Source organism: Micrasema longulum, unplaced genomic scaffold, assembly GCF_059751315.1.
Source record: "Micrasema longulum isolate JH-2025_06_02 unplaced genomic scaffold, ASM5975131v1 h1tg000428l, whole genome shotgun sequence".
NCBI classification, from domain to species: Eukaryota; Metazoa; Arthropoda; class Insecta; order Trichoptera; family Brachycentridae; genus Micrasema; species Micrasema longulum.
Genome location: NW_028277628.1, coordinates 444526 through 468980, shown reverse-complemented (window position 1 = coordinate 468980; position 24455 = coordinate 444526). Strand labels below are relative to the sequence as shown.

Below are 24455 nucleotides of genomic sequence, written 5' to 3'. Positions count from 1 at the left end.
TGGTGATTTTCACGAAAATGGCGCTATATAAATTATCTAAACACATATGTAATAGCAGGCGAGCCAACGTTTGGGCAGGACAACGTCTGTCGGGTCCGCTAGTATTAAATAAAATTAGTATTACTATAATAGTGACGAGAGGCGAAAAATATAAAATTTTACAAGTCTTTGTCAAGAAGGATTGAAGGAAGACGCAGTGCAGGTAGAATGCGCATCTCTCGGCTTAAGAACTTGCGCGACTGGTTCCATTGCAGCACTTTTTCAGAGCAGCTGCACAATAAAGTAAGAATCGCAACGATGATTTCCAACCTCCATCGGGGAGTGGAACCATAAGAAGATAATAGAACTAATTTTGCAATTTACGTTTTTTTTTATCACCATGTAAAAAATCACATTAAATGATTGTTCTTTGCAGACACAACTATCGTTGAGGTAAGGTAAAGCCTTCAAAATGAGGGCTTCGAACGTGGCGACGCAAAGTTTCGATGTGTATTCAATCCAATACCTGCTAGTAACATCTGCAAGACATTACGCAACCGTACCCTCAATATTGGTCACTTGTTTGTCGTTTAACCATGTCTGACCGGCTTTATTGTGTCATCGGGTCAACGTAATTACTTCTCCCTGTGAAAATAAAGTTTCAGTATCTAAATTAAATAATTGTCTTATTTATGATTATTGTTGTACATCGGCATATATTTAAGAAATATTTACATCGATTAGCCATACATAAATATGTTATATATATATATTTGGATAATTTATATTGCGCAATTTTTGTGAAAATCGTCTCAAGAGCGCTGTACAATAAATAAATATACCAACACGTCTTGCAGCTACAGAGCGCATAGACAATAAGAAATCTAGCCCCTAATTACATTTTTTATTTATTATTTGACAGTAAAGTTTAAAGATTTAGTGATATTTAAAAATTAAAAAAAATAAAAAAATTTATAAGTTACTAAATACTGTCGCGCGTCATTATAATAAATACTTACCAAATAAAAACTAATTTGCTTGTTTTAAAGATAATTCTATTATGTTGTTATTTTTTAAATTTGTAACGGTTGTAAATAAGCAGATGTTAAAATATAGGTATAAACATACCTACGTATGTCTAGTTTTTTTTTTTTTTTTACTTAATCTTTTAAGAAGGTTTATTATTTAACTTTAAGTATTTATTGTATTTTAACAACAAGAACAAACAATCACGAAGAGAGGATAAAACGCCATTTTTATTTTTTTTTGTTTATTTTTCCATACATAAATAATTTACATAGAAAAATACATCTTAAAATTAAGCTATAAAATAAATTGGAAAAAATGCCCACAAAGACTTCAGCGTCTGAGCGTGGGCCATTCCTTTTTTAATTATTAAAAAGGTTATATTATATAAATATGGTTTGACATGGCCATCAAAAGAATAGAAAAAAAAACCAAATTAACATATGCTGATATTACGAAAACTTGATTTATTTCCAGTATGCATTTATTTTTTATTTTAATTTTATTTATTTTTTTAAAATAATGTGTCAGTCTGCTCCTGTCATGATAATCCAAGACCTCAAACCTACTTTAATTACTGTACCAGTGATTTAATGTTTTGTAGTTCCTTAGTTAGGAGATTGAAGAATCTTGGACCAACATGTAAGGAGTGCCTCTGTGCGAACTAAGTTCTGCATCCTAGAACTGACAGTACGCTATCGGGTCTATTACTAGTAAGATTTAAATTATGACTAAACAATTCCCTATTCAAGTAAACATATTTCAGGCACTGAAATAAATGTAATTTTTAAAACTAAGGAGTCCACTCTCTATGTGTAATTTGTTACTAGGAAATAGTCTATATTTTTTGTAAATTATTTTAATTGTATGCAATTTGTATTGAGCGACTATGCGCGTCCAAGGCATGGCACGATCAAGTTCACATTCAAGTATTTGATGGACTTGATCGTGCCATGTCTTTCTCGGTCTCCCCCGTTTTATGCATCCATCAACATTCACATTGTAAATATTCTTAGCCGTTCTTTCGCTGTCCATTCGCTCTTCATGTCTAAACCAACGCAGAACCCCTTTCTTGATTCTGTCGATAATGCAAGTCTCAGCCTTACATAGTTCACAGATCTCGACATTTGTGCAGTTATCATGCATTGTTTTACCACACATTCGCCTGAGGGATCGCATTTTAACAACATTTAACGTACTTTCATTATTATTTTTCTAATTCCATATTTTCCTCCCATACATTAGAGTTGGCACTAAAACTCCATTGTGAACTGCTAGTTAAGCCTCCTGCGATAATCATTTGTTTGTTAAAGTAGATTTCAGTACACCATTCACCCTGTTCTCGGCACTCACCGTCCTTTCAATATCTTTCTCAGTCTTTCCATCTCTAGTAAACATACTTTCCAGATACACAAATTCTTCAACCTGATTCAGAATATCTTCGTTTACTCTGACCTCACGTTTAGTTATATTTTCATCTATTTCAAAAACCATTACTTTCGATTTATCAACATTCATAAACAAATCGCTTTTCTTGCATACATCGTAGACTTTTGTTACCAATAATTGCAGGTCTTCTTTGCTGTTGTAACTAAAACAGTGTTTAAAATATGTTTTTATGCACCAATATTTATTTTCTAAAAAAAATCGATCTAGTCAAAGATTGAATAGTTTACTTGAAATCCCTTTTTGTAAATCCGGACTAGCGCAAAGATACTCATTTTTTGTAGTTTCAAAACTGTTCAATGCAAATAAAAAAAAACCAAATATAATACGCAAATAAAATATTGAGAAAATAAAAAAATATATATCAAAACATTATTGATTTCATAGTAGTTAACAGATGGAGAAGTTGAGGAAATGAGGTTCAAACATTGGCAGAATAGTCAATTTTACACAGTGTGTAAATTGGCCGCCGACGACAGGTCTTAAGCCATGTATGACTGTTGCAATAAATTTCAATCAATTTTGATGTTCATGCGTACAGTTAAACCATATTTTGAAAGATCTGTCAATTTAGAAAGTGTGTTGTGAAAGTTTCATGTAAAACTGTTAGTCCTTTTCTATGAATGGTCTCTTTTACCTGGTGTAATTTTAATCCATTTGCACAACAAAGGTTACTGTTGTATTTACACACGAAGAAGCTAATGAAATCATCCACTTATTTCCCGAACAAGGACGTCTGTAATGTCACAATATATTTTAGCTGTTTGAAAGTAAACTAATTTACATAAATAAATCGTATCCATGTCACTACGCAGACCAATATCTCAACAGAATCAAAGGAAATAATTATTTAATAGGTATCTGAACTGAAATAAAAGAATTATTTTGGAATGTAGAAGTCTAGGCATTTACAAAGCTTATAATCTTCCATTGGCCGGTTTAAGTGATCACATTACGTATTACGAAAAATATATTTTTGTGTTTTTATGATTTACCCAAACATTTCAATTTAGGTGCCATTTTATTTATTTTTAATTTTATTTTTGCACCACAACAGGCCAGGAGGCCCAATTACAGTGGTAAATTACATCACAGAACACCCAGGCTTGAGAAAAATCACATTTAATTTTTGTGTTCTCACCGGGAATCGAACCCGGAACCTTCCGTCTGTGAGTCAAGCGTCTTGACCACTACACCACGGAGGCGGCGATATTTTCAACGAGTTGTAAATAATTCTGTCAGCCTCGTGGTGTAGTGGTCAGCGTATTTGCCTACCATGCAAGAGATCTTGTGTTTGATTTCCGACATGGTTGACATGAGATATTTATTTAAAAAGGTGTTTTTAAGCTACAATATTTCATAGTCCCTGGACTATGTAACAAAAATGATCAAAATACACTGTGATTGGTTTATCAATGCAGTCACCGATGCACTATAAGGTGCGTAAAGGGAATGATGATGTAAATAACTTATTATTAGAAGATAGAAATCAAGTTAGGGTAGAGTGGGGTTCAAACCTCGTACCTCTGATCCGTGAGTACGTAACACCAGCCACGAGATGACAACCCGATTTGAAATCATCAGTCATTGTCATCATCGAAAAATTTTTACCCCGCAGCTTACGAAGTATAGGGCACTGTATTTTCTGTCACAGTAAGGTAAGCTGATCAGTTTTACGCTTCAGACGCCGGGTCCAGGGATAATCAAATATAAGAGTGTAAAAACTTTATATTTACCCAAATATTTCACTTTTAGGAGACATTTTTAAAGAGATATAAATAACTCACTATTAGAAAATGGAAATCAAGTTGTGGTATGGTGGGGTTCGAACTTTAGACCTCTGATCCGTGAGACAGTAACTACGGGACCGCGAACCGGTTCACCTGAACAATTTTCATAAGCATATATCTGGTCAAACATTGGGCAGAATGGTGAATGTTACAGTGTGTAAAGTGATCACTTTGTCTAGTTTTATGTTACTGTCTACTCGTATATTTAAAAAAAAAATGTATTTCAAATGGACTCTCTTATAAAAACTATACAAATTTAATAGACGTTAAACCAATCGATGTATAATTTATAACACGATTAAATGTTTTAGTATCAATATTGTTCGGTAGTAAATTTCATTCATGTTTATCAATTTGTCTTTGGATAAGCACTTTATAATGTATTCATTAATTTAACTATCGTTTGTAAGCTTAATAAAATTTCAATTCTAGAAATTTATTTTTCAATTAATTGAGTATGCATATATTGTCTTCATGTCCAAAAGATTCAGTCCTAAGAGTATTATAATTATAATTAAGTAAAGTTTTAGTTCATTTTAAACATAAAAATAATTATCATCATCGCCATTATTAAACCTTTATCCGCACTTGGTTGTGCATAGAGGAATGCATTCGTAAACTAAATGGTGGCCTCCGTGGTGTAGTGGTCAAGACGCTTGACTCACGCACGGAAGGTTCCGGGTTCGATTCCCGGTGAGAACAAAAAAATTGAAATGTGATTTTTCTCAAACCTGGGTGTTCTGTGATGTAATTCACCACTGTTATTGGGCCTCCTGGCCTGTTGTGGTGCAAAAACAAAATAAAATAAAATAAAATAAGTGCAGCGCATCTCGATCGACCGTATTCGATCAGCGTTACAGGAAAGCAAGGGGATCAATCTTACGCTTCAGATACTAAATTCAACAATAAGGACGATAACAGACAGTACATTTTCTTTGTAACAGAGTAAATTTGTAATCTAGTAATATTTTTAAATAAAAAGTTTCCTCATTTTAATAATATTATACTTATTCTTATTTTAACTAAGAACTTATTTAAGTACCTTTATTCCTAACAGTGTATTGACAACAAGGTCATAGGACTAAAAATAGATAAATGAAAATGGATTGAATCAAAAATTTAAACCTATTGGAGCAGTTATGGGCCGTTTACATGTGGACAATTCAATATTGTTTTGTTCGAGGACTCGATTATTGTCTATTGACAAAACATTGTTCGGAGACATTGTCACCGAAATAGACGAGCAGGCTATCTCCGCGGAACAATGATTACCTCCACCACCGTGCGCGGTCGCATTGTGAACGTGCACGTATAGGATTTTATGACAAAAGCGATTTTCGACGCGTGCGCGTCGCTTCTACGTATTTTTTCTGCCGAAAATGGAGGCAAAATTTAATTTTTTATTTTTTTAATTTCATTGATAAACCCTTACGGGTTACATACATTTAACAAAATATTTTCACTTTTGAAATTCACATTCCACTGTTAATGACAATATTTTTAACGTCTTTTGTAAAGGTTGTCTCAGTCTTTTGCTTAGTTTTGTCTAGTAGTTTATTGTATAATTTCAGTCCATGGTTTATTAGTCTCGACTGTCCTTTTTTATTATTTGGTTTGTTTTTTAACAATTCTTGTATACCTCGGTATAAAATAAATAGTATTTTTCGTGAACTCGTCAAGTAATAAACACCGTCGTGTGTTCATTTTCGCAGCGCTCACGTGTAAACTGCGGCCGAATTTTCGTATTGTCCCAGCGTTCTGTTCTGCGCAGTCGAGGCTGTTCACGGAGCTGGGACAAAACAATATTGTCACATTTGTTGTATTGTCCACATTTAAACGATTCTCTATTGGAAGACATGATTATAATCTAGGTATTGTGTTAAATACCCACCAGGCGCGTGCGGTAAATATTTTAAGTAGGGATTCTGACAAAAAAATAATCATGTTTTTACATTTAGTGGGTGTGATAATAGGTAGACTCTTTTAACCTACTCTCCAAAATCAATCTAAATGCCCCCTTTCGCGTGACATGAAATAAGTATTTATTCCACCTGCCAGTCTGTAGCACTAACTATGCACAACACTCTTTCCTCTATCGTTCTCGCTCTTATTATAATGCTTTTTTTTCATCTCTTGATATTTTTAACATGCCCCTTAATTTTTTTGAAAATAAATTATGCTATTTAATGATGCTCACATTTACACACACCTGAACACTTACTCCCACACAAATACACACAAGCTTACCTTCACACTTACTCTCATACAAATACACATAAACACACCCTTTTGTACCACAATTTAATATGTATGATTTTTATTTAGGAACTTCGCTGGTCTGTCTTTAAACCGTATTTTTTATGTTATTATATCATTGTGGACTGTTTGTTTCTGTAAAATAAATAAATATCTAAATTTATTTCAACAGAGAGGGAAAACATTTTTGAGAAGGGAATATGGAAGTCTAGGCATTTACAGGGCTTATGACCTGTCATTGGCTGGTTTAAGTGGCCACTTTACACACTGGGAAACATTCACCATTCTGCCCATTCTGAAATAAATTGAAATATAAACAACTCCCTAGGGAGGAAATCCAGCCAGTCTGCAAGCATTTGGACATACTCAAACATTGTTGAAATAAATATCTAATTAAAATAAATATTGCATAAAATCACTTTTGTAAAGTGCGCTTAATTGTATAATGAAAATGATCATATGTAAGTTTTCCATTGCAATAATAATAATTAACTGTTGATCATATATAAATTAACGGAGCACAGGAGTAGGCACGTCTAGCGGCGAAGCTGTAAGCATTTGAATGGTGCTTAAAACTCGAGGTGTTCTAAAATTTCGGTTAAATTTCAATAACACGGTATTTAAAACTTTATGCTATACATTATTAGAGTCGTTTTTTCTTTGCATTACTCAAGTTCGATGCTCTTATCTCTGAGAGTCTCGTAGAGAAATTCGAACATTTGTTATAGGACTGGACTGAAAATGAAAAGTAGTATCCAGGTTCCAGCGTATAAAACGAATACTATCATCTATCAAGGCCAAGGTACCTTTATATAGGAAATACGCATACGCAGTTAGGTATGTATCCTGAAAATATTGTTTGGAATTATTTTAAGTTTTTTTTCTCCACATTTATAATTTTTAACAATAAAATAAATATTCTTATTTTTAAATAATCAAGGGATACGTCGCATCCACAGTATGTATGGACGAAACGCGCCAGATATCCACATAACTATACAAAAAAGTGTTATTTTTACCGCGATACAGGTTTTCTTAATGAGACAGGCAATTAGTAAAATATTTGTTTAAATTAGGATAGGTAAGACAAATAAAATAAAAAAACAAAAATTATACTTACGCAGTAATTTGTGGTTCTGACTCAATCTGACATATACGAAAACTCGTTTTTAATTAACCAAAAAATATTGTTAACATTTTTTATTAATCGTCAATTTAAATGAAATATTAACCGATATATTGACATATTATGATATTTAATTTAAAACTATGGGATTTTGAACTTGTTTATTAGTATGCATAAGATAACTATGAAATGTTAAATGAACATATTATTTTTTTTTTCTCAATTCAACAACTAAAAATAAACCATCACGCCGTTTCCCCGTAAGGGTAGGCAGAGAGGATAGAACGCCACATCCCTCTATCTCTGCATACATATCTCGCTTCCTCTACATTCATGCATCTTCTCATGCATGCGCGTCGATTTTTCCGACTTTTGACATGTCCATCTTCAAGTATTTGTTGGATTTGGTAATGTCATGTCTTTCTCGGTCTTCCTCTGTTTCTGCATCCATAAACATTAAATTAATTTATTTTTATTTATTTAACACTTTTTACACATATACAGTTTGTATACATATAAGGGCGGGCATATTGCCTTAAGGCAATTTCTTCCTACCTACCGGTTGCGTTCAGTTTGAGAAAATCACAAGTCCATGGACGTATTGAATCTTACAATTTTTTACAAAAATTAAAAACAAAGATTAAGAAAAGAAAAATACAAAAAACAAAAAAATTACATTATACTATGAAGAGAGATAGAAGGGATGGGAAGGAACGAAGAAGGATAAAGGGACAACTTAAATATTAAGATAGTGACATTTCATTCTTAACTTAAATGTAAATAAAGAAGGGGCGTCTCTAGCATTAGTGGGTAGATTATTCCACAATCGAGCAGCTACTACGGCATTGTAAATATTCTTAGTCGTTCTTTTGCTGTCCATTCGCTCTACATGTCCAAACCAGCGCAGAGCTCTTTTCTTGATTTTGCCGATAATGCTTATCTCAGCCTTACATAATGTACGGATCTCAACATTTGTGCATCTATTGTACATAGTTTTACCACACATTCGCCTGAGAGATCGCATTTCGACAGCATTCAGCCTACTTTCATCCGTGTTTTATCAAGTCTATACTTCGCTCCCATACACCAGGGTCGGGACCAGGACTCCACTGTGAACTGTTAATTTTTCCTCTTGCGACAAACATTTGTTTGCCAAGGTTGATTTTAGTGCACCGTTCACTCTGTTCCCAGCACTTACCCTCCTTTCAATATCTGTCTCAGTCATTCCATCCCTAGTAAACATACTTCTCAGATACCCAAATTCCTCTACTTGTTTTAGTATAACTCTTAAGTATTTTCTCAATTTCATATTAATATAATCGTATTTTATTTCTTGATTTATATTTGATATTAATTTATTTTTGAAACTTGTACAGTAATAATATACACACACATATCCATCCTCACATTTACCCAAATTTCTCTTTTTAAAAAACTTCACGAAAATTTAAAATAAGATTAAAAGAAAATTCTCCATAATAAATAATCAATGAAATTTAACTTCGAGTCTTCTCTTTTAAATATTCCCGTTATGATTCATGTCATCCCTTTTCTTTCACCTCCTTTTATTCTTCTGTTCCTTACTTGCAATAGTTTACAATATTAATAGCAACGCGAGTAATTCTAAGATAGTCCGAGTCCTGATGATGAAGAAGTTACCTCGAAACCGGTCGACGTATAACTCTAAAGTTGAAGTGGTTAAACAAATGTATAAATAAATAAGTAAAAAATGTCTCATCAAAAAGTGAAAATAAAATATGATATTAAAAATATTTTATAGAATCATTGATGCATCATTTAATCTACTGCTGGACTAACAAATAATGTACTATCAAAACTTGTCATTCCAAAAATGGGCCTTACTCGTAAACTCGGGGTAAAGTTGCGCCTAAGCATAGGGGTATAATTCGAACGGGAATACCATCCTTATTCTACCACTATAATAAGGATTGTATTCCCATCCGAATTATACCACTATACTTAGTGTAACTTTATGAGTAAGGCCCAATAAATGATAACCTCAATTAGTTGATTTAAATAAACGATCATAACACTTTAAAAAAGTGCATTAAAAGATGGCGGCCAACAAGTAACTAAGTAAATATTTAAGCAATAACAAGTTATTTTACTGCAATTCAATAATGGCCATCTCCGATTTAATTCCATTGGTAAATAAAAATACGATGTGAAGTTTAAAATACTCAGAAATAGAAATGGAGATAAGGATTCTTCTCAAGACTTGGTGTTCTATGCCACTGTAATAGGGCCTCCTGGCCTGTTGTGGTGCAAAAAAAAAAAATTAGTGACCTACGAGTTTTTTTACATTTTTAATATACACATATTTATTTACATTCTGCTGAATCTGTTGAATGGTTATCACCTCAATTTTCTAACCTTTATAATGTGTTTTTCTCTTCGTTTCTTTCTTTACTTTCTTTCCTTCTTTCGTTTCCATTTTTTTTATTTGTTTATTTTTCCATATTGTATTATTTACATTAACAATTATTTTCATAAAATTTTAATTACAAAAATACACTTTAAAATAATAAATCTTAAAATTAAGCTATAACTAAGGCTCTAACATAAATTTGAAAAAATGCCAACAAAGAATTCAGCGTCTGAGCGTGGGCCATTTCTTTTTTAATTATTAATAAGTTTATAGCATATAAATATGGTATGACATGACCATGAAAAGAAAAAAAAAGAAAAAAAACTAAAAGAAACGAAAAACAAAATTAACACACCTATGCTGATATTATGAAAACAGGATTTATTTGCAGTACGCATTTTTTTTCAATGTGTCTATCTGTTCCTTCCATGCCAATCTAAGACTTCAAACCTACTTTAAACTGTACCAGTGATTAAGTAACTACATATGTACTTAATGTAATCATCGAAATGATAATTTTATAACTTTATTGTAAAAGCCTTCTGGGCGCTTAATAAATCGATAAAATACATTTAAAAAGATTATTTTACATAAAAAGTATCAAACAATAATGGCAACATTATTTAAGAGCTTGCTCTATTTCATCATAGGAATAATTCGTCGCTTTTTCTTTAATAATTAATTTAATATATTAATTTTTAGTTTTACGATGGCGCGGCGTCGCGCGTCGACCGGTTTCGTGGTTACTACCTCACCATCAGGCCTTTTATTAGAATAACTCGCGTTAGTATTTATATTGAAAGATATTGTAAGGAAAGAACAAAACAATAAAATAAGGAGAGAAATAAGATAATATGAATCATAACGGGGATATTTTTCAAAGAAGACTCGAAGTTGAATTTAATTCATTTCCTTTTTATTGTGGGGTGTTTTTGGTCAATACCTTGATTTATTTCTAATCTTTCAAGATTGATTATGGAAAACTTCTTTTATTACAAATTTTAAGCCTATTTTTTGATAAAAATAAATTGTCGTTTTCGGATATCAGATCAACGTATGCTACAAAAAGTGGTTAATAAATAAAAACCAATAAAAAAAAACGCAAATCTATATTGCTCCTATTACAAGTGTTTTCATCACATTTCTAAAAATACATCGACCTTTGTATTTGAAATGTGTATGTCTTTAAATTTAGTGTCTTTTAATGTATTTTTTTTATGTTTAAAGATAAAGATCATATAATAACATAAAAAATCAGTCTCAGATCGTCAACAATGCAAGTAAGAGTACTTTACGTAGAGCACGTCGAGATGATAGTCGAATTCTGAGAAGCTATTGTCGTTAAAACATATATTTTTTTACTAAAATATTTTGAGTTTGTCCAAACGTTTGTTGACAAAAGACCTAATTTCAGGACCGGACCCCCCTAGGGAGTCATCAAGATTAATAATTTACAACAGGGATGGAAAACAATTTAGGATTTTGCAAGGTTTTAGCTCAATAATTTCGCTTCAGTCATCAGATGGAAAAATTGAAGAAATATGGGTGTTCAAACATAAGTAAAATGGTGAATGTTACGCACTGTGTAAAGTGGCCACTTAAACACTTTAATTTTATAATTTTGACTCTACATCTATTTTACTCATTTTGAAAAAAAAAACAGAATGTAACTTATATTTATATTTTATATGTTTTTTTTAATGTATTAATTAATGCATTTTAGTTTAATATTTAGTATACCCATGCACAGGCCATGCTTATGTGTGATTTTTTTGTTTTTATAAATAAAGTCATATATTAAAATAAATAAAACAACTTTGTTTTTAATCACTAATTATAATGAATAACCACAAAGTGAGTGCTTCAAATATAAACTTTATAAAGTCATATTTGTTATGTAATAAAAAAGTGTAACAAATGTAAATAAATAATATAATTAGCCAATGACAGTTCATAAATCCTGTAAATGCCTAGACTTCAATATTACCTTCTCTAAAATGTTTTCCATTCCTGGTGTAATTTGTTAATCTATTTTTAACAAACAATATTTTTTATATAAATGTTTCCGTTTTTATAATTTATCAAAATATTTAAATTTTGGGTGCATTTTCAACGACCTGTAAATAACTTACCATTAAAAAAATAGGAATCAAGTTGGGGTAGAGTGCGGTTCGAACCTAGGGCCTCTGATCCGTGAGTCCACAACACTAGCCACGGAATTACAACCTAATCTTATATGTGAAGTTTTACTAATATAGATTTGAACATGTTTATTCATATATTCTCGAACGATTCAAATTATCATTTTTATTTTTAAAATTATGTAGAATTATAACTAGCCCAGAGACCAAAATTAAACTGAAGTCAACTAAACTACTCACAAATGATTACAGCATTTTTATCGAATATTTAGATTTCTTCGTTGCATTCAATTTTTAAATATGAGTATTGATGAAAAAGTCCAAAGGTTTAGAGTTACAATAACTTTTATTTATAATGATAATAGTTTTTCCGTTATCTGTAAGATTTTAGACGCACTTTTGTTTTAAAAAGCATCTGGGCAAGTCTCGTTTTAAAATTAAAACAAATTATCGCTAGCAAAAATGGTCTTGAAAATTTATAATATTTAATTATATTAATAAGAATAAATAGTAATAAGTGTCCTGATGATGACGTAGTAACCTCGAAACCGGTCGAGGAATAACTAAAAATGAAATTTGTTTTAACACTTGTATAGACAAATAAGTGCATAGCTTCATATCACAGAGTGAAAAATGATGTTGATATTAAGACGTTCTTTATTATTTCTTGACAGTAAACTTTGATTTCGATGCAATAGAAGAATTCCTTCACTTACTGCATTATTTGCTTTGTAAACAGCGCGGAAGCTGCTTATGATAAATAATGTGGTAACATTGCATTACAAACAATTAATATTACGAAATTACGTCGTAACGTAATAGTAATCATGCCACAGTTAGAAAAATATGGCGCTGTCTGACGTATTTTAGATAAGTTTGCATTTTTATCTGATTATTGTTTATATAAATATCGGCGGCCTCCTTGGTGTAGTGGTCAAGACGCTTGACTCACGCACGGAAGGTTCCGGGTTCGATTCCCGGTGAGAACACAAAAATTGAAATGTGATTTTTCTCAAGCCTGGTTGTTCTGTAGTGTAATTCACCACTGTAATTGGGCCTCCTGGCCTGTTGTGGTGCAAAAAAATGAAATGAAATGAAAAAAATGAAATAAAAAATATGCATCGTGCACTTATGACACGAATAAGGATTAACGATGTTCAAACATGGGCAGAATGGTGAATGTTACACAGTGTGTAAAGTGGCCACTTAAACCAGCCGATGACAGGTCATAAGCCCTGTAAATGCCTAGACTTCCATATTCCCTTCTCAAAAGCTTTTTCCCTCTCTGTTGAAATGAATTTAAATACGAGCAACTCCCTAGGGAGGAAATCCAGCCAGTTTGCAGACATTTGGACATAATCAAACATTGTTGAATTACTACCTGGTAAAAGAAGAAGTATAAAAATTGGAAAATTGTTTCCAGGCGTAGCCTAGTAGGTGATTTGGTTCAGCCGGATGAATCTCACCCACGTGATAAAGGTTTCAGCTCTTTTACTTCACAAAAGTCAACAGATGGAAGAGTTGAGGAAATGTGGATGTTCAAACATGGACAGAATGGTGAATGTTACACAGTGTGTAAAGTGGCCACTTAAACCAGCCGATGACAGGTCATAAGCCCTGTAAATGCCTAGACTTCCATATTCCCTTCTCAAAAGCTTTTTCCCTCTGTGTTGAAATGAATTTAAAGGATTAACATTTTTAAAATTATTTTTGTGCAATCTTAAAGGAGGATATTTGTATATTTTTCAGCTAATGGTTAAAGGAGTAAAAGATAAACATTATTTTAAAAATAAAACTACCATATATTATACCGATATTGAATCTAAATAATGGCTACCATTTTAAATAAAATATAAAGTGACAAATAAATATTAACATACTACAACAGAGATGAAGAACATTTAAGAGAAGGTAATATAGTCTAGGCATCTACAGGGTTTTTGACCTGTCAATGGTTGGTTTAAGTGGCCACTCTACACACTGTGTAACATTCACCATTCTGCCTATATTTGAACATCTATATTCCTTCAATTCTTTCATCTGTTGATGTTTGTGAAGTTGAAGTTAAAGAATTGAAGGAATATAGATGTTAAAATATAGGCAGAATGGTGAATGTTACACAGTGTGTAAAGTGGCCACTTAAACCAGCCATTGACAGGTCAAAAGCCCTGTAGATGCCTAGACTTCTATATTACCTTATCTTAAATGTTCTTCATCTCTGTTGTAGTATGTTAATATAAACAGCTCCCCAGGGAGTTGAATCCAGTCCTTGTCTACAAAAATTTGGACAAAATCAAAATATTGTAAATAAATATTATTAAAAATAATTAGATTACAAAAATAAAATGATTAAACGGTTTTAATTATAATAATAAAAATACGTTTATAGTTTTATTCCACTTTTATTTATCATTTTTTACCAGTGTCAGAGTTTTGTCGTGACCGACATCGTCAGACTGGTCAGACCCGGTCACTGGTAAAAAAATATAAATAAAAGTTGAACAAAAGGATATTCTTATTTTTATTATTATAATTAAAATTCAGTTCCACCGAGAAACGTCAGTAGAAAAATTGGAGCCATTTTTGTTTTTAGCTTTTCGTTTGCTCATTTTTAAAATTCGACTCGACTTATTTAAACTTTTACCCAATATAAATATCGAGTATAGTGTGAAAATTAAATTCACCATCTTTTTACATTGTGGTATGAGTATAATGCAAGTATAAGGTAAGATATTAAATAAACAAGTGGGTAATATAAAATATTTTTATGAAAATCTGTTAAAATTCAAAAAAATATTCGTAATTTTGATATTATTCACTTGTTTTCTACAACACATTTATCTGTCCGGTAGTAACGTTGTATTTTATTTCCCAATTATTAAATAAACGATATTACTAATTAAGTTCACCCGCTGGTCAACACTAGTTTAGCGTTTTCCTTTAATTGAAAAATATAAATAACCATGGGAAAAAAATGGTGTGCGTATTACAGATGAATATATTTTTTTCACTTACTCTTTAAAGCCCAAAGTTTTCCATCAAGCAGATCCTTCAAAAGTTTTAAGCTCTGATTCTTACAAAGCGAGTTTTCCATGTTTTCCACAACACCCGTCAGGGCCATTATATCACTAGATAATACAATGGAAATACCGTAGTTTTCTGACTTTTCACTTTGAGGTAGATTGGTCTGATTAAATAGTGATACTGGATCAAACTGCGTCTCAACCTTATATCTTTTTTTAAATGCCAATACGGAGGCTAATCTATCCCTCGGATTTATAGATTCCAAAATTCGTAAATAATCTTGAGAAGTATTTTGGTGTTTCAATCCGAATATTTTAGAAATTTCTCGAAATTTTTGAGAGTTATTATCATCTAGTTTTTCAGCAGTCTTGCTTAAATTTCCAACGTCGTAAGAAACACTTTTATTTCCCTCAATATTTTTATCTTCCGACTCTGCGTACGAACCAATTTCATAAGCTGTCGAATTATATATTTTCATAAAATCAACCGCCTCTTCTTTATAAGTTTTATTAGCATCGTCACGTTTATTTATCTCAGCGAAATTATCACTATCGGTCGTTATTTCTACGTGATCATATTCAGTAGAGTTAATATCTGAACTGATCGTAACATTTTCAACCCTATCTTTGAGGGTAGTATCTTCAAAATACGTTGTAGTCTCGAACTCGTCGATTAGAACTGGAGCATCGGTTGGCTGGTTAAGTTGTTCGAGCGGTCGATCAACTTGCGCCGTTACTAGTACGAAGATCGCGTTGAAAATGTAAAGAGACAAGGCCGGTCGCCACATTTCGAGCTCTTAATCCGACTAAAGGTAAAACGAGACTGATAAAAGGTAACTAGGATTCGCGCCTTCGTGTTACTCGGTATTGCTACAATGCAATAACTAACTCCTCGCTTGACTCCCTCCCTTGTTCTTAGTGTGTGAACAGTATCGATCAGCGAACAAGAATTGCAGCTGACCAGAATGCGAAATGGAATAAATAATCATTGATACCATTTTCGTGTGTGTCAGCCGTTGAAAACAAAAGGTCTTTTCATTTAAAAACATATTTTTTATAGCAAAACAACGATATATTGAATATGAATTAAGATAAATTATTATGAAAATAAAACTTTGTTATCAGTGTTACACAATTTTATTCTTTTACAAGAACACAACTATAGTTTCGGGAGAGCACTCCTCCCATCGACGAGTGATATAAAACTAATATAATAAACACAGAATATTGTTCACAATGTCATCGAATCTAAACAAAAAATAAACAGATTAATCAGTGAAACTCAGAGCAGGGGGGTTTTATTCTTATCTAAGGTGTTGGCATATGAATGGATGGTTATCTTAAGTACAGATATGAAAACATGGGCAGAACATTAAGTCAAATTTATTTCTTAAAATTTAGCACATAAGTGGAAGTTGCAATAAGTAAGTCTAAGATTTAATGTGTGGGAAGACATCGCTCGGCTAACACTGATAACAAAGTTTTATTTTCATAATAATTTATAATGAAGTGTTACGAAGTGAATGCCGATTCAATTAAAAATATTATGAATTAAGATCGTCAGATGTACGATTTTACATGATACTTGTACGTACAATGTACATATCGTCGCTGTTCAGGTAAAAGTTACCCTAAAAATCACAATTTTGAGTTAAATAGCCATTCGAAGTGTAAAATTATGTTGTTTCAGAGGCAAACATTACCGTGGTAACTTAGTTAGCAAAGAGGTGCGTAAATCCGAATTATTTATTTTTTTACAACGTGACTTTATATTATTACAAATTAAAACATAAAAAAATCCACATTTAATAAAATTTACATTTAATAAAACTCTTAGGAAAATATTCGACATCAATTACCTGTGAAAACTGACTCCTTTAACACCTTTGACGCTCCTACTGTTTTAACCAAACAAACTGCAATAATAATAATAATAATATTTGACTGATTTATATAGCGCCATTTTTGTAAAAAATCACCTCAAGGGCGCTTTACAATTGTATATCTAAACTTACATTCTAACTAAACTTAAGTGATACATTATATTTCCAGATTTAAAATTGAGGGTATGATAGTTTAAAGAAATGGGATTTTAGTTGGGATCTGAACTGACTGGGACTGTCGATGATTCGTAAGTTTGAAGGCAATTGGTTCCAATTCAATTCCAATACAATTCACCATTGTCAATTCTTATTTATTATAACGTAAATATTCAAGGTATTTACTAACAAAGGCAAGCACAGCGACAAAAGCATCCGATAGGACCGTTACGCGTATGTTGTCAAATAAAACAAAATGGCCGCCAATTTGTTGCTAACCAACGTTGCTTGCGTTCTATGAAAAAATAGGGCTTCTCTATAGGTTGACGCATTATTACCCTGAGGATTTTTCTTTGGTCCTCCAAACTTTCAAATTGCGATTTCTCAAAATTATTTTTATTTTGGGTTACTGACTTTTGCCTGAACGGCGACCATATATAATTTATTATTCGGCTCAGCTGAAATATTTTTATTGACAACATTAATTTTATAATAAACATTATAAGCTAGTTTTTATTTTATGCTAAAAATGAACGGATAATTCAACGGCTTAAAATAGACTTTCCACATCTACTAAAATAAAAAATACTACAGCGCGTATAGTCGGGGTCTACGTTCAAGGCGCACGAAAGGAATGCGGTAGTCTGTTGTGACGCTGCGCTGTCCAGTCAAGTTTAAATAAAAAATATCTGGTCGATATTCACGAATATTTTATATTCTTGAATATCGACGTACCAATTTTTATCGAAACTCAACCGGGCAGCGTCAAAACACATTACCGCATTTCTTCCATACGCCTTGAAAGTAAAGCCCGTCTATATCTTCATTAAAAAAACAGGTTCACGGCAATTAATAGGAATTTAAAACGGCTTATAAAAAACGATTTTGAGATTTCTTTGATTTTTTCAGCATAAAAATGTTTTTTGTAAATCTTGCTTGAACGGAAAAAAAAACAAGCCGACCATCAAGCCGTTCCCGTAGGGGTAGATAGGGAAAATAGAACGCCATGTCTTTGCATACAGACCTCGCTTCGTTTACATTCATACATCTTCTCACGCACGCACGACAATTATTCCGACTTTTAGCATTTCCATCTTCAGGTATTTGTTGGATTTGGTGGTGTCATGTCTTCCTCGTTTTCTCCATCCATAAACATTTGCGTCGTCAATTCTTTTAGCCATTCTTTCGCTGTCCATTCGCTCTACATGTCCTAACTAACGCAGCGCTCTTTACTTGTTTCTGTCGATAGTAAAAAAAGAATTATTCATTATATATGCGTAAATTTTTTTTTATTATACTCGGGAAATTTGAATGGTACGTAATCTGAAAAAATCATTAAAAAAATGTTTCTCAAAGCAAAAACAGAAGATTAAGAAATATGTAATAAATATCTTATAATTTAAATATATAATGTACATTGTTCATATTAGAGCACACATAAGAATATGTTTACGTGTGCCCTATTTCAAAATTAAAAAAATATGAATGAGTTTTCTTGATGAATTATTCTTTATCCTAGAGGTGGGGGTCGGTGCCATGCAAGCACCTGACGTCACTGCGACCTGTGAGGATCTATTGTGACGGGTCCCCGTGAATAGTTCTCGCCCTCCAAGGCTAGGTCTGTAAAGAGCCTGGTTATTGTGTGGAAGGCGAGAGTTTACGTTTTGCCAAATCTCCCCCTCCGAGCCAGACTGCAGTCTTTACGCTAGCCTGGAACAGGGAGTGCTATTTGCACATCACTCCTTGCACACGCAAAAAACTCGAAGTGAATGAACGTCACGAACTGAGCCGATATATCTCCTAATTATGAGGCACTGGCCAATGATATGCAACGCCAAAGATCACATTGACATATTGATAATATTTTTTTATTTTTTCTTTGTATTTGTGATTTTTGTTTACGTTTTGTAAATACATTTCTTTGTGCGGAAGCAATTTGAATAATAATTTTACTATTTTGAAACATTTGTGTTTATTATTTATTAATGAATTATGAATATAAGAAAATAAATTATAGGAAAATGAGAAGTTATGGACGGAGTTTGTCTTTTAAAAATAGGTGGTACCCGCCACCCCACCGATATTTTAAAAAGTGCTCTGGAGTACAAAAAGGTTGGGAACCCCTGCCCCAGAGAGTGGTTAATGGGCAATTATCATGGATTTTTTTATTACCTAATAAATAATGTAAAAAATCACAAGCCGATCGGTACTATTCTTATTAAAATCTGTTAAGAAATAAGGGAGATATAAAGGATTAAATTCTAGTAATTTGAATGGTGCCAAAAACAAACAATTCGCGGATGTTTTGTGACGTCATCAGATTGTTTTCATCAATGTCTATGGATTTTATATAGTATTGTAGATAGCTTCCTTTTTTTATGTGTCGTTTGTTTACATTTTCGGCGTGCTGTCACTTATCAAACGCTACGAGTTGTGATTTATAATTTTCATGATAAATTGATAATTTAATTTATCATTATCATAATAAATTAATCTTTGGAAGAGGTTGAAAACCATAAAATAATAAAAGAAATTCGAGATGTAAGATGTAATGCGTTTTCACTTTCATCCGTCAGTGCCTGAAACTGGAGTGTGGAGTGGGTAAGGGGGTGGCTTAAGGTAAGATGCATATACAACTCTCCTTATATTTCTATCTGTGGCCTGTGGCATACCAACATTAAAATGAATGCATTAATCGTAAACTTATGTGACGAAATTTGATACCAACTTGAGAAACGATCGTTTTCGAAAGAACTTATTTTCGAAACGAAAATAATGAATGAAAACATTCATTATAAGGGTTTATATAAACACTAGGAGAATCTTTAAAAAATATTTTATTTGTAGAGTAGGTTAAATCCGATATTCATCCCGAGTGATAATACCCTATTTAGGGATATTTATTTTTTCCACGCGGCTAATTTTTGTTTCATATGTGGCCACACTGATGACGTCAAAAATATGAACACGTGAAATCAAACATGTTTTCTTTTAGAACAATATTGCAACCTTAAGGATCACCCAAAATACTTAATTAGGTGGTATTGACCAAACCGTTTTAGTTATATTTCCGTTATTGAAGCAGTTTTATACACAATTTGACGTTTAATCATCACTGTGGCCATCATATGAAGCAAAGTGTCTTCGGATTAAAAAAATAAAAATCTTTATTTTGATCACTCTCTAGAGAGTAGAAAACATTCAGAATACCACCCCAGATCCGTAAAGCACTAGGCAGCGAGCGAGCTCTTTAACATCCACAGCTTTAACCAGTGGTCTCTCGAGGATGAGGCTCCTTTTGTGATTGATGCAAATCATCACACTCACATATAATGTGTATGGGTGGTTCCTCATCTGCGCTGCAGAACCAACATCTAGAAGTTTCGGAAAGGTTCATTCTAGTAAGTTGTTCATTTAACCCATTTACGTCCTCTGTCCCTATTTGGGGACACTACTTACCAAGCTTATAATTTGTTTTTTTTACTATTTATTGGGAAAAATTGTTATGAACCCTTTAGCATAAATGTCACTGGATATTACAATGTGCCAAAAATTACGGTTACTTGTTTAAATTTGACTTTAATCCGTGGATAACTTCAATGCATTTACAGCGTCTACTGGTGAGTTATTGTTTGCATTGTTTTTTCACATTATTTTTATATTTTTTTCGAAATTTCACTAAAAACATTAACGAAACTCATGTACAAATTATGTCTTACATATAAAGCATCCATCAATAATCTATATCGATGTCTAAGTCAAGTTTTATATTGCCGTCCTTGTTTAGGGACAATAGGCTCATTAGTACTACATTTTTACTCTTAAGTGTAGTAAGTTTGTGTCAAATGAATTGTTTGACATACGTTGTATTTTTTTTATAATTAGATCATTTACGATTCTTCATTCCCTCTTCATATTAATATTGTGAATATGTAGTAAGTGAATAATACATACGCTTATTTTGTGATATTCATTGCATTTTTTTACAGTTCCGAGCAACACAATAATGAGTAAGAGAATGTTCAGGTCATCAAACAACTATCGAGGATTAGAGGAAGCCTCAGCTTCAATTCTCTGAGAGGGTTGAACACGATTTAGTTGTGATACCTCCAGAACTAAGCGCATTGACAGATGATAAAAAGGGGTCTGATGATGATCTAGATAGAGATAATATGCCAAATAATATACCTGGAAGCGTCGAGGTATTTGCACAATTGTCAGATGAAGATAAAAGTGATTACTATGTGACGAGGAAATGCTATCACAAAATATACCCCGGTTTATAAATCTGGAACATCGACAATGGAGGAAATGCAATCCACAGCATTCGGAAACACCTTGCCTTACAAAAGATGGATACGTAAATAAAGGAGAAAACGCAATCGCCGCACTAAAAGGACTAAAGCCAGTCGATATTTTTGAAAAAATTTTCGATACTGAAGTAGTAGACCTAATAATTGGGGGTTCGAAGCTCTATGCCCAACAAAATAACCTACAAACTTTTGATCCTACTAGAACTGAGTTAAAAAGTTATTTAGGAATTCTGTAACAAAATACAAGCCTTACATTTCATTTAAGAACTGCGAATATCTGTGGTGGATAAATCAATAAGTTAATGTTAAATCACAATAACCTACAAGCACATGTACTATTATGACTTCATGAAAAGGATAAACTATTTCCAAAATAATTTTGGGATATTTTAACCATAGATTTATTTCTGCGAAAAGTAGCAGGTAAACACTATGTTTCTTTATTATATGTGAATAATATACCCACCATAAGTTGACGCATTTCGGAAGGATTTATCATCACGGCTTCGATATTTTTGCAAAAATAAATATGCCTATCGTCATTCTATGAATATTGAATGTTTAGATTTCGTGAGAAAGTTTTGATTTCATAAAAATATATATTATATCATTATTATTAAAATTATGTTATGAAGTAGGTATGCACGTATGTGGGTTACCCAAATGTACTCCTCCTAACGAGCTTTAGTCATGGGCCAGCGTAATGCTCTGGCAAAAAGTGCCTGGTTAGCACCATGCGAAGGAACTGATAAAAGGGTACTTTTTTAAAAGTAAATTTTTATATTTTATTATTTGTTATTTGTTTTAACAATAAAAAAGATTATATAATTGTATTGTTGTTCCCACAACGCCGAGGATCTCCATAGAAGTTTTTCTGTCGAGGCACCGTCAACGCAATTGTCGGGTCACGATCTGGTAGCTTATTTTGAATTTAAAACTGCAGTCTAGGAAATGATATGTCACTAACTTATACTGACACTGTTAATAAAGAAAACGTTTTAAATAATACTTTATCATTGTCTTTTACCTTAATCTTTATCTCGCAAAGGTAAGCTTTCGTTATTAAACCGCAATTAACTTTTTTTGTTTTGAATTTGATAAAAATCATAATTTTCTCCGCTTTTATTTTTGAAATAAATATCAAGAAATTGAATGTTAATATCAACGAATATCGAAAAAAAAAATTTTTTTGTATGCATATCTGTTGAGTGACCTAATAATAATAAAAAATATTAAATAAAAAATATTTCCAATAATAGTAATAATATATTTTTTTAAAATTGAAAATAATAAAACAATATAAAATAAAAATTGTAAAAAACAAGTAAAAAAAAAAAAAAACAATAAAATAAAATAAAATAAAATAAAATAAAATAAAATAAAATAAAATAAAATAAAATAAAATAAAATAAAATAAAATAAAATAAAATAAAATAAAATAAAATAAAATAAAATTAAATTAAATTAAATTAAATTAAATTAAATTAAATTAAATAATATAAAATAAAAATATATAAATAAAAAAATAAAAATAAATAATAAAATAAAGTAAAATAAAAAATTTAAAAAAAAAGAAATTAAATTAAATAAAATCAAATAAAATATTATTTCTAATTATTTTAGTGAAATATCCAACTGAATAGTTTACTTTTTATACATCGTATTTACCTATATTTACTTTGTTGATACGCTTTTTCATGTGATGCTTGTTTACTTATAATAATTCTCATTCTTCGTATGAACTTTGATATTCATTGACAAAACGAATCTTTGCAAATAAAATTTACGAGATTTCTATGTGAAATAGAAAAATAAACAAATGTACATTGTGAATGGTCAACAAAGTAAATTATTATATTCAAACAGAAAAATCATCGGGTAACCTTAAGCATAATATTGAATGTCAAAACATAGTCTGTCCTAAAAAAAATTTCAATGAATAATAACTTTTTATTTTATGGATATTTTATTAAATACTTGTATTTTGTAATACATATAATACATTAGTTTTATATTAGAAAGGTGAAGATTATAAAGATTTTTTTTTCTTCTGGCTAAGAAGGGTTGTGCAGCATCCATCATAAAGCCTCTTATAACTTCACTAATAATATTGCGAAGGATCAAAATATTCCGGTGCCTTCAAACACATCCTTCATAACAATTATTTCAGTAAATGAAAATGGTGAACGTGTGACAATTTTACGTAAAAGAAGCATTAAAACACTTCTGATCGAACAATAAAAAAAAGCCAAACATTCGTGCGAGGTTTTTCAAGAAAATGATTTATGTTATACCCAAAACCCGGACTATTTTGCTAAGAGGCAGTTCGTCTTCATCACACAAAAAATGTTTAATATTTTAGAAGAGCGTGTTAAGCTCCCAAGAACAACCAGGGCTGGGATTTTCTCGGGGGAGGGATTCAAGTTGGAAATTCCTTGATAATTTCTTGATAAATGTATTTATTTTAATCAAATCTTTGTCTTTGTTCTTTTTACATTTATGTGCCGTGTGCTATTTTTTATGGTATTCTTGTTTTGTACATTATTGGTGTTGTGTTCTATTTTTATGTGTATTTTTCATCCCAACTAGGGCTTCTAGTCTCGACACAAATTTGAAGGCGAGACTCGGAGACAAAGTCTCGAAACCTCGAGACTTTTCGAGACTTCAAGACTATTCGATACTAACGATAATTTATATTTTAAAAAAAAAATGCATGTAGTAAATAAACGAGGTTATTAAAAGCAAACTTAGAAATCTTAATTGAAGGAATTACTAAGATATTTGTGAAAAACTTTGAAATAAGAATTGTGAGATATCTAATTATTGTTCTTGACTAACTCAATGGAGAATGCTAAGTTTCGATGTCAAGTAGTATAATTAAAATCTGTGTTCGCCAGATTTAGAGTCGGTTTTGAAGTACGCCATTA

At 31.7% G+C, this 24455-nt stretch overlaps 1 protein-coding gene across 1 annotated transcript in view; it reads right to left on the bottom strand.

The window, feature by feature from the left end:
* LOC148281646 (nose resistant to fluoxetine protein 6-like) overlaps positions 1-15964 on the bottom strand; it is a 73388-nt gene extending 57424 nt beyond the window's left edge. The window contains exon 1 of the mRNA XM_088226392.1: positions 15169-15964. Coding sequence (XP_088082518.1) covers positions 15169-15964 — 796 coding nt within the window. The remainder of the gene's footprint in view (positions 1-15168) is intronic.
* Positions 15965-24455: the final 8491 nt, after the last annotated feature.